The 12,034-nt window shown below is 51.5% G+C and overlaps 1 protein-coding gene across 9 annotated transcripts in view; it reads right to left on the bottom strand.

Annotated features, from left to right (window-relative positions):
* ZNF618 (zinc finger protein 618) overlaps window positions 1–12,034 on the bottom strand; it is a 148,789-nt gene that overhangs the window by 9,420 nt on the left and 127,335 nt on the right. For 5 of the 9 annotated variants that reach the window (XM_039719921.1, XM_039719919.1, XM_039719916.1 and 2 more), the window contains 3 exons: window positions 10,336–10,380; window positions 5,411–5,488; window positions 121–225 (listed from right to left, as the gene is read on the bottom strand). In XM_039719921.1, coding sequence (XP_039575855.1) covers window positions 121–225; window positions 5,411–5,488; window positions 10,336–10,380 — 228 coding nt within the window. The remainder of the gene's footprint in view (window positions 1–120; window positions 226–5,410; window positions 5,489–10,335; window positions 10,381–12,034) is intronic. The other 4 variants (XM_039719922.1, XM_039719917.1, XM_039719918.1 and 1 more) reach the window with 3 other exon arrangements.

Below are 12,034 nucleotides of genomic sequence, written 5' to 3' on the forward strand. Positions count from 1 at the left end.
GTAGGACATGAATGAAGGTGAAATCAAGTACAGTTTGGTGAGGACAAGGGCCTTGTGCAGTGTCCATCACTGCTGCACCCCTGGCACCCCTGTTGGACAGAGTGAGAAGCTGCTACGTACTGTTGTTGGCGTTATTTCTTTGGAGCTGTGGTTTCCACTTTTCTTCAACCACGGGGAGAGGTGACCTGGGCTGCTGGCTGGAGGCAATGTTGTTCTCATTATCAGCTACGAGGCAAGAGACAGAGAGGGGTTAAAAGCACAAAATATAATGCCTACAGCACAAGGAAGCAGAATCTACTCAGCTGCTCAGCATGCATGTAGAGTTCCTCTAACTAAGGGAACAACAACCCACCATAGCTTTCAGCAGGCTCGCAATCACCCTCAGGGACCTTGAAACAGTCTTTGGACTCACAACCTATCACTTCCCAAAAGGTGGCTGAAATGTGCCACATGTCTTCCTGTGCACCAGGGATGTTGATGCCATCAGCACACCCTGAGGAATGTCTCCTCAGGAGCTGAAGCTGCACACCAGGAGGAATGGAAGCTCAGCCTGACTTGGGCCATTCATCTGCTTCCAAAATGAGGTGGAACAGACACTGATCCTTCTGTGCCCTCCCTGCCTCTTCCTGCACTGCAGGTGGCTGCCCTGTTCTCTCTGGGAAACACTTTGGTTTTCAAGCTGTGCTCAGCTTCTCTGGATCTAAGGATCTCACTGAAAACTTCAGGTCTGGTTTCTTCCCCGTGAAGAGCAAGGGGCCCTCTCCTCTGGGGCTCTCACTGCTGCTCAGGCTGCAAACACAAAGCCAAAGTCTCTGGAGTGTGGACCAAAGACCATCCCACCCTGAGGCTGCAGACACCAAGTGTCCCCAAAGTCTTTGTGTTGTACTCCCATTTCTGTGTAGTAACTGGGCTAAACATTTTGGCTGCCAGTCTGATGGGATCTTACAAGAAAATGCAAGCAAGATCAGTAAAGTCTGTATTGTATCCATGTTTTCCTCTCCTGTGCCCCAAGAATTTCTCCCCACCCTCCAGAGTAAATTTTCTAGTTCTTAGTGTGCTTCAGTACAAAATGGTGCTGTGAAGGAACAGTGCACAATGAAATGGGCTGGAAGAGGAAGCAGAAAGATGGAGATTGATGACCAGGCTGAGCAGAAGATGGAAATAAAACCAAGGGAAACAGAACAGGCCATTTGCTCCTCACGGCTGGACTCATCACGCCTAATTCTGGACACCTGCCAGACACACCTCTCTCTGAGGTGGCCCATTAGGGCTCCTTTTACACTCAGGGGTGCCACTCATTCACCCAGGCAGAACTGGATCCTCTCCCAGAGTGAGAACCACCGTGGTGAGAACCACCTGAACTCACCTGGAGTCACTGACTCTCCAGTGCTTTTACAGGGAGTGCAGACTGCCCAGCTCAGGTGGCAATCCCTGCAGCCTGGGGACACAAGCACAGAGTGCAGTGACTCTGCCTGGTGCTCTGGGCAGAGAAACACGAGTTGGAGCAGTGCCTTGAGGCACCCACAGCTCTGCCAGGCTGCTCAGGGGGGGCAACAGGACACACAGGACAGGGCAGAGCTGCTCTTGCTCTCCTCCATGCGTGCCAGCAACCTGGGAGAGCAGGGAGACCAGCAGGGCTGTGATCTCCACCTTACAAGTCCTCTCCAGTGTGAGCAGCTCTGCCCTTCACTGCCAGGCACTCCAGACCTGCCCATCAAAGGCACAGGCTGCTCAGCCACCTGTGGGCTCTGCACTGGCACAGGCTGGGGCAATCCCTCAGAGCAATCCAGGACATGACCCAGGACAGCCTCTGGCACTGCCTGGGCCCTGTGTGTGCCCGGGGAGCTCCCTGGCCATGCTGGGTACCCAGGGAGTGCTGCCATGCTCAGCTCAGCCACAGGCTGGCCTTTGTAGGTGTGCAGAGATGTGAAGGGCACGAGGTGCCACAGCTGGGACACATCACCCTTCCCCCAGCATCTGCCAGACTAACTGCTCTTGAGCCAATGTCACCAGTGTCCTCAACTCCAAACATCTGTGGGTGGGCAAAGGAAAATGCTGGATGTTGTTACTAACTTTGCCCATGGTTCAGGCCCTGCTTGTCTTGGTGAGGGATGGGTAGGGGGAGAAACCCTCTGCATTTCCTCACCATAACTCTTTTATCTACTCCCTAATAATAGGGGATTTATTATATACAAATATCTGCTGGCATTCAGTGTGGCATTAATGAGATTTGTACATTTCAGCCTCATCTTCCTTATCAGGCAGTCTGTGAACTACACAGATCACGGTTCTTAATTTTTCCTCATGCCTCCAATCCTTTAATCCAGGTTCAGCCTAGTCCTCCTTTTGTTTTTTTAGGCCTAGATTGTAGGAAGGGCATTATATGGCAGCACTCGACCTGAACAAAGTACTCTAAAGGGAGTCAAAGCTGTATATTGTTCAGTGTAATTACAGAACAAATTCCTCTGCCTGGTGTTCTGCTGTTCTATTTTTGCCTTTCAGCACCCAATTTACATTCTAATTGCTTCTCCTCACTGTGTAGCTGCTTTATGAAGCTATAATCTCTCCTTATTACCTTCCAGCCTCCGGGCTCAGCCCTCTGAATGACTCAAGAGCCAGTATGTCCCTGATTTTGCTTCTGGAGGCCAGCAGCACGTTCCCTGGCTTCTGTCCCTCGTCAGAAGGGTCCAGGGGAGGCAGCACAGCCACTGGAAGAGATCAGCCCTTTGCATTAGACAGGACAAACCAAACTGGGCTGCTGAACACAAGAACTGAGGGAGCATTGACCCATTCTGGCCTCTTGGCTCTCTGCATCCCAAAATGAAACATTCCCTGACCAGGGACAAACCCCTGCCATGCCTGAGTCCCCAGTCCCAGTATCCTGTGCCACCAGTCCTGCTGACCACTGCAAGGTCCCTGCACTCCCACACTTCAGAGATGTTGGGGCAATACTGCTTCTTGGATATGGAAATCCCAGAATCCCAGACTTGTTTAGGCTGGAAAAGACCTCTAAGATTATCCAGTCCAGCCATCAGCCCAGGCCAGCACCACATTCACTACTGAGCCATGTCCCCAAGTGCCACATCCACGTGTTCTCTGAGCACTTCCAGGGATGGGGACTCCACCCCTGCCCTGGGCTCAGCGTGCTTGAGAACCCTTCTAATCTAAAGCTCCCCTGGAACAACGTGAGGCCGTTTCCTCTTGCCCTTGTCAGTTGTTCCCTGGGAAAAGAGACTGACCCTCCGCTCACTACAACCTCCTGTCAGCCTGAAGGCCACAAAGTGCTGCCAGGACAACTGCAGGCCCTGTGTGCCCTCAGTGCTATCTGCTGCCACAGCACACCCAGAGCTGGACACCCACCAATGCTGGCTGCAGTGGTCCTGCCTCTGTTTTGGCTTTGCCCTCATCCCACAGCTGCACAGGGAGGGAGGGGAGAGGTGTGAGCACAGGGCTGCCAGGCACCACAGCCCAGAGGCCACAGGAGGGGACAGTGCCTCACACGGAACACAGCCTTGGTGGCACTGCAGAAAGCAGCTGAAGAAGACACAGACACCTTCACTGTCACTGCACCAGTAAGACTTCAGCAGGAGGCAGCCAGGCAGAGGATGGGACTTGCACACAAAGCAGGGAGCGAGGAGAAAACAGAGTTTACCAAGAGAATCCTGCACTGGGCAGAGGGGATTTACCCATTCACAGATGTGACAGGAGCCCAGTCACAGATACTGCTCCCTCCACCCTGTTCTGTGGCCAGAGTAACCCAGGTGAACAACCACAGGACCACAGACTGGTTTGGGTGGGAAGGGACCTTAAAGCCCATCCATTCCACCCCTGCCATGGGCAGGGACACCTCCACTGTCCCAGAGTGCTCTAAGCTCTGCCCAGCCTGGCCTGGAACACTTCCAGGGATCCAGGGGCAGCCACAGCTGCTCTGGGCACCCTGTGCCAGGCCCTCCCCACCCTCACAGGCAGCCCTCATCACCACCCCCATGGGTCATCTGTAAAGAAGAAACAAGGAGGAAGCTGCAGGTAGCACTGGCTTAAAACGTGCACCAGCTCAACCTCAGTGAGCTGCCCCTGTCCCCTCAGCTCCTGTGCTCGGTCACCAGGAGCTCTAACTCCAAATGCTGCACTTCAGTAGCAGAGCCCAGAGCAAGAACAGGATGGTCAGGACACAGCGTGGAGGCAGCAGAACTGCCATGGACAACCAGAAGGACAGAGCCAAGGCCAGGGAGTGAGGGCAGCCCTGCCCTGAGCAGAGTCCACTGCTCCTTGGTGTAGCACAGTCCCATTACTGCACAGAACCCCAGTGCTCTACCAGAAACACAAACTCTCACTTTCTGCTAACAAAGCACTCTCAAAGTCTCTGTAACATCATACAGATAATAAATAAAGCAGCTGCTGAACAGCACACAAACCTGCACTAAGATTTGCCAGCAGGAACTGGAATGCAATAGAGGAACCTCATGGATGAAGAACTCGAGTGACACTACTAAAATTAGGACTAAAACTAAAATAAAGAGCAAGATAAGAACTTTGATTAACATTATTACAGAAAGGAAAATATGCTTTTCCTCAAGCCTCTTGTCCTCCCATGCCACTTTCCTTAGGGCCTGCACTGCATCTGCACCTGCATCTCAACAGAGCAGCTGTCTGTTGAACACAGGTCTGTCAAAGGGGATTTAATTGTTCTTAAAACTGTGTTGGTCCACTTGAATTTTTATTTAAGAGGAAAAAAAAGAAAAAAAATCTGCCAAAATGAATTCTGTTTCTGTATTTTTGAATATGCTGAGTGCTGTCTTTGAAACAGGTTTGGCTTTGAAATTTTAAAATTTTCTCTTATGTATCAAGACAGGAAACAAAAACAGTGACTTAGAAACAAAGCACTGGAATGACTTTAAGAATTCTCATTGGTAGGTAGCTGAGAGGGAACTGAACACAGCTGCTGAAATGGCAAATTCTTCTTCTGAGAACACATTTCAGTCCTTTGTAGAACTCCAGGATGCACAGGCACAGGACAGGACTTGTGTGGGCAAAGGCTCTGCTGCCCTGCTCCATGAGAGCCACCCCTTTGGCACGAGGGGGATTTAACCTGCTGCAGGAGCTTATGCAATGAGGATGCTCTGGCTAGCTCTGGATAAAGGCAATGATGGACAGTCCCGGGCAGTGTGATGGACTCTGAGCTAGCACGGCACATTCCCTCTCTCCCTATGGAAAGGAGCAGGGTTTACAACACACCCTGAGCCTCTGTGCTCCAGCCTGTGAGGGATGACTGTGTTTGTTGCAGGTGAAATGACTGGGGCTGTGGGAATGGGGAGCACTGAGAACCCTACAGACACACATTGGGGTCAGCACCAGGCAGCAGCACAGAATTTAATTCTCTGCTTGCAGTGAGTCAAAGCGCCCAGCTTACCTGCGTGGGACTGCATGTGCTCCAGGAGATTGTTATAAAACTGGAACTGGATTCCACAAGCTCCACAGGTGTAAGGCTCTGTTTGGGAGAAATCAGTTCAGAAGAATTACACAGGGTCTGCAGGGAAGCAGCACAGGTGCATAGCTCAGTGTGTAAGCTGTGGGCACAGCGAGCGGGGCAGGGCCTGGGCACGGCTCTGCCCCTGGGCTGGGCACCTCCTCCTGCTGCACTTCACTGCCAGGGGACAGGCAGAGCACTACGGGAAGCAGCTGCTGCTGTGGGTGGGCATCTCAGGCATCTGCACAAGGGCTTCTCCTGGAGGCTGCCCACTGGCCAGGGTCTGCTGGCCCAGGCTGCTGCAGCCTGCCTTGAGCACGTCCCTGCTGGTTTTGTGCCTGTGAGTAAAGCCTGGTGGGCTCATCTTCCATCCAGGTCTGTCCAATTCCAGTGTCTGCTGCCTTTCCTGAGTGAGACAAGGAGCACTGGGTTGTGACAAATGCTGTGGTCAGAGGCTGGGGGTGGAGCAGTGCCATGGGGAACTCAGCTGGGGCTTTGTGGCTGTCACCAAGTGCTGAGACCAGGGACTGGTGGGTGTCACGGGGCTGGGTGGCAGCAGGATGCCAGGGAAGCAGAGATGGAGGGCAGGAAGCACAGGAACCAGGCCTGTGCCTGAAGGCTGAGAGCAGAGCAGGAGAGCCATGTGCCAGAGCTATATGGACGAGCTGGAGTGAGGAGAGAGCTGGGTGCAGAGCTCCCTCATGAGCTGAAAGATACATTTAGCCCTGGTCTGTGTTGAAAGTGCATTTCTTCCACTGAATTAACCTAAAAGCAAATGTTTGCAGTTGCCTGTCTAAACAGTCTCAGTACAGTGCATTGGTTGACAGATGTGATCTTGAACTGCATTGCTGAAATTTGGGAACACTGCAGCTTGCCTCTGTCCCTGCAGCCACACCAGCACTGCCACCTCTCACTGGGGCATTTTGTCCTGGAGCAGCAGAATGGACAAACATGTGGCATATGAACAATAGTGGATACAAATGACTGGCACACACACAGAGCAGGGTCTATTGCTACAATATTTCAGAATCTAGACCTGAGTTCCAAGAGAAAAACATATTCTGGTATCAATGAATAAGCAGAAGCACCAGCACGCAGGACAGAACAACCAAACCCCAGGGAAGCACAAGGCTGCCTATACCTTGTGAGAAGTCTGTCTCAGGGAGCAAACCCCAGAATCCACCTCAAGGCTACAGGAATCAGTGAGGAAAAACATAAAAGAGAGCATGAGCAAGTCTGTATAAGCTGTACTTTTATGCTGTGAGGTCAAACCTTTCCCACAGAACCTAGAGCCTCTGGAATGATGGAGGCAGCTCTGCCCGGAGTTGTGCTCAATGCTTTAACACAACATGCTTTAACACACTGTGTCTGCTTGTGATGCTGCTCCTGGGCTTGCTGCAGCATGGAAGTTTGGAAATTTGGTACTTAAGTAACTGTGCTTGTGGAAAAAAGAGAAGACTTGGACAGCTGAGTGGCACACGGGGATTTTAGTCCTTGGGAATTAGCAGGGACTGGCTGTGACTGCTGAAATCATCACTAGGGAGGTAGTTGTGGTACAATGCACAAGAGGTACAATGCAATCCAATTTAGATTGCATTTAGACTTATTTTTAATTGTCAGAGAGGAGAAGGCTCCCTGTGGGTGCAAACCATCCCTCTTCCCTCTTGGGCTTGTATTTCAATGCCAAAGACCTGTGTTACAGACACACCTGTGCCTCTGCCACCCATGGAGTCCAGACTGCTCAGATGGAAACACCTCAGACTGAGGGGTCTGACTGCCCCTTCAAGGGTCAAAATTAATGTGTGAATATTCTAATGAAAGCACCCACACTTCTGAGAGCCTGCTGACTGCTGCTGACAGGCCCCTGGCAGCTCAGAAGAGCTGTGTGACCCTGCCTCTCTGCCCCTCTGCTCTGCTGGAGCCCTGCCCCCAGCAAGAGGAGAACAGACCCTGCTGTACCTGTCAGTGCTGCAGCAAGGCTGCCAGCTGCAGGTGTCACCGCAGTCCCTGGACACTGGCAGCTCTCGTGTGCCACTCACAGCTCAGCAGACACCTGCCCACCTTCTGCCAGCCCTGCCTGCAGTGCAGAGGAGGAGGCAGGGGGGGAAGGCTGCTCACCACCGCAGTGCCAGGGCCCTTCTCTGCCCCCACACGAGCCCCCAGCTGCCCTGGAGCAGGAATCCAGCACAGCACAGCTCTTCCCCAGCTCAGTTCCAGCCTCAGCAGCAGGGAAACCCCTCATCAGCCAGCACTCTCCAAGCTGTACATCTCCCACACTCATTCTGCTCTCCTGTTTCACTCACATTTGTGTCTCAGCTCACTTTGTCTCCTGAGCTGCTTCACCTCCTTCCTCCTGTATTCTCAGCTATTTTATCAGCACAAACCTGTGCTATTTTTCTAGCTCTCTCCTTGCCTGACCACCCCCTCACCCCTGCCCAGTCTCTTTTGGGTTGTCCCATCTGCATCCAGCAGGCTGTGACCACCAAGGTCTCCACAGCTCTTCATCTCAAACTCCTCCCTTTGGCACCACAAATCTCTGGATGTTCAGTGCACTCAGTGAACTGGTAAAATCTCTCATTTGTGATTCTTCTCAGAAAAATTGTGCTGATTTTCATCTCAATTCCAAAAGATACCCCTTCTGTTCTACTCCAGAAATGTCCAAATTTGGAAACAAAATCACCACCTATTTCAAAAGCTAATTTCATGTTCTGAAAATGCCAAAACATCTTCTAAATAATTCTGGCACAAAGACATACAGAAGTCTAAGTTTACCACAAATAAAACTGAGCCACATTAAAAATAAGCATAAAACTTAAATTCACCCAACAGTTCCAAAGTATTTCTTGGGACCAGGGGAAGGGATGCTTGGGAGGATGTACAGAATCCCCACGGGAATGAATGAACTCACTTCACTTCCCAGAGCTCTCTCAACCCTCATCCTTCTGAGCTTTCAGCTCCTGAGCCCCTCATGCTCCAGAGTGCAGAGCTGGGAACAGTCAGGCTGGCTGGAGGGAGGGTGGGATGTGCCAGGGCTAGAAGAGGAAGAGGGATCTGGAAGGTGGAGAGAAGAAAGAGGCAATCTGTATCCCAAACCAGGGAAAAGTCTGTTCACCTGGGCTGGTAATCCAGTAAATCCTCCTCCCTTTGATTTCTCTTACCATGAACTGGAAAAGTTGTCAGAACTGTTCTGCACACCCATCTGAGCCAACCTGTGCCCCATTCTCCTTCTCTCCCACCACTGCTGGACCTTTGCTTGTTCTTCCCCCGGGAATTTCAGCTCTTCCTTACTCAGCGTTAGGGATCTGTTCTCCTTCAGGTGGGCTGAGCTCAGCACAGGGCCCCCAGGTCTCCCCTTTTGCTCTTTGTCCTCCTGCTCCCAGCTGCTGGCGGTACAAGGGAAGCTTGTGCTGCCCACATGAGCCCCTGTGCTGGTGGAGGTGTTTTCTGAGAGCAGGTTTCAACCAGCAGCTCTTCAGTGTCCTGAGCCACAGAGAACTCACATCTGGTTGCACAATTTAAACCATCTTTCCCCAAGGCTATAATTAGACCCTTTTAGCAGAGCTTTACCCAGTGAGCGAGGCCCCAGAGCAAGGCAGCAGCTGTGAGAGGCAAGGCAGAGGAAAACCAGTGCCTGTGCTTAGCTTCAATAAATCACTCTAATTCCCATGTTAACTCTCATTGCCACATCTAAGCCAGGGAAAATAGCAGAGCCTGGTCTGAAGCCAGGAGTGAACAGGAGTTGAGAGCTTTAACAGAAAGTTTCAGCAAGTGCCCTGAGGTGCTTGTGCAGTGACAGACACCCAGCAGGGTGTCACCATGGCTCAGCAGGGACAGCCCCCCAGGCTGCTCTTTCCTCAGCAGGAAAAACCCACATTTCAACACTTCTGTCCACATCTTGGTGAAAAACAAATGCAGAACAACTGTGAGGAAACTTCTCAGCATTTCCACCCAATGTTTCCATTGGCTTTAGCTTTACTAACAGCGTCATTGCACCTTCCCTTTGACACAAACCCATGAGACAAGGCAGGAGAATCAGCAGCAGGCTCCTACAAAAATACCAGCACACCCCAAAATCAGTGAAAGTTTCTTGAAAACAGAACTTCTGTCATTTCCAGCCAGCTCAAACAGTGAGAGGTAACAAGGTGCTCTGGAGTATGTTTGGAAAAGGGGAGTCCCAAATTCACCACCCTTATCAAACGTCTTGGCATTAAGTGGATTTCTCTTCCTGCAATAATCGTGTTCTGAATAAAGCCCTTGCTTCCCCCTCAGGTTTGTAAGAGGAGGAAGAACACCTGTCCTCCTCCCTGCCATGGCCACGCTCAGGGTGTGGCGCTCAGGGCTGGCACAAAGCACCCCAAGCCCCAGTGCCAGGAACCAAACACACTGCAAGGCAAAGGAAGAAGCTCCACCTGCCAAAACCTCAAGGCCACAGGGCAGAATCTGCAGCAGAGACCACCTGCTCACTATCCCAGCCCTGCTTGCTCCCAGTTTCCAGTCCCAGGCCACAGGAACTGCCTCTGTGCAGATGTTTCCTGAGCTGAGCCCTGATCACGAGTTTTTCTGTGTGCAAATCTAACTTAAATATGGGTTCATTTTCAAATCTGGGTCTCAAAACACGCTCACAAAAAACTCCCTGTAGACTGAATATGAAGTGATTTAGCAGCCCCAGACTGCATGGAAACACCCTGGAGGATTTCTGTTGCATTTAAATCTGACACCAGAGCCACAGAAGAGAGACATTTTATTCCTTGACACTTGGACTCATAATAAAAAAGCATTTATTGATGAAAATTGCCCAGAGGGCAGGGCGGCAGGGCTGCAGGAGGGCAGTCCCTGCCTTTTGCACCACAGACATCCATCACACTTACTTTGTAAAAGCGGGAAAGGATTTGAAATCAGGGGACTTGCGGTTTCTGCAAAAAAGAAAGAGATTTAAATATTGAGATTGGCAGAGACCTCGCTGCATTCTACACAGCTCTGCCTATCTGCTCCCTGCTCCTTATGCCTACTCCACACTTCCAGAGTTATCCAGGGCAGGGCAGGGTGGGAGCTCCATTTAACACAAAATCCAACATGTCCAACACGTCCATTTTCTCTCCCTTGCTCAATTTCTCATGGCCAGGGTTCTGCATCTTTCCTGTCCAATTTAAAATGGCCAGAGATTTTAAAACACACCCAAAACTACAGCAACAGAAACAAGGGGGGAGGCCAGCAAAGAAAAGCCATGGGGCAAGAAAGGTTTACAAGGGCTTTCTTTGGTGCTCCAGATGCAAATTCCCAGTTTCACCATGCAGCTTCTTTAAACTAAAGCTGGGAGGGAAAACCAGGGTGGCTCACTCTCCCTGGACGCCAAAGGAGAGAGCTCCTAAGCAGTGCACTTACTTCAGGCTGAGAATGCACATTTCCTACTCAGCACACCTTGCAGGTTGCCTTTCTGTGAGGTGTGACTGAAAACTGGGTGCTGGCTGCCCCTTGGGCAGTGCCCTGGAGCAGAAGCAGTGATCCCAGCACCTCAGACCATGTGTAGCTTCCTACAGTCCCCAGGTGAGGTCCTTTAGGGACAGACCCCTGCAGAGGGGCAGAAATCATTAATTATTAATATCAAATATTCAGTCAGAGCACTTCCAGAAGGCTCCCAGTCCAAGGCTGTGAGCTGGCACTTCCCTGACTGAGGCTCTCAGGGCTCTCTGCCAGGCTTGGCCTGGTTTCCTTGGAAGGAAAACCACCCTCAGGAACTGCATGGGTCAAGCACAGTGATCCTTCCTGCTAAACATCCCCGTGCCAAGGACCTGAGCTGCTGAGAAGGGCTCCAGATGGCAGGGCCAGCCCGTAAGGAATGGAGATGGAGGCATGGATGATGCTGGGCAAAGACATGACTGGACAGCGCTGTGGAATGGGGATACATGGGAGACACCAGCTCATAGGGAATGCTGCTGATCACTTCACACACTGTGATCAGCCAAAGTGCTCCAGCTGCTGCTGCAGCTGCCCAGCTGTACCTGGGGCAAGATCTTCACTGAAACAGGTCCCTAACCTGGCCCTGCTGAGCAGGGCAGGCTCCTCCAGGCACCCTCCTCTCTGTCTGCTGGGTCCCTGCTCTGAGAAGTGCCCTGCTCCCTCAGGGAACACGTGTGCCCATGGCACTGCTCCAAGCATTGCAGGGCTCCTGCAGCAGCCCAGCTGCACCTCAGCTTTTGAGGGGCAAACCCCAACTTCACTGTCCCCCCAGAAGAGGAGCAGGCACAGAGCCCAGCAGTGGCACAGAGCACTCAAAGCAGCCCAAGGAATTCTCAGCACCACCTCGGGCTGCTCTCCAGCCAGAACTGCTGACAGTGTCCTCGTTCTGCTTGGCTTCCTACTCACATGGAAAGCCCTGTCAGTATGAAACAGCAGTTCAGGTACTCAGTACAACACTGGTTTATGTGAAGGAAGACTCTTAGGATTTTTCTGGTCTTCATATTTATAATTGGACAATTTTTTAATCCACGCATTGTCAGATACCTGCTACAACACAGTCATTTCCACTAAAGCTACCTATCCAGGCAAGAATCATAGAAATGCCAGAGT

Source organism: Passer montanus, unplaced genomic scaffold, assembly GCF_014805655.1.
Source record: "Passer montanus isolate IOZ18808 unplaced genomic scaffold, ASM1480565v1 scaffold43, whole genome shotgun sequence".
NCBI classification, from domain to species: domain Eukaryota; kingdom Metazoa; phylum Chordata; class Aves; order Passeriformes; family Passeridae; genus Passer; species Passer montanus.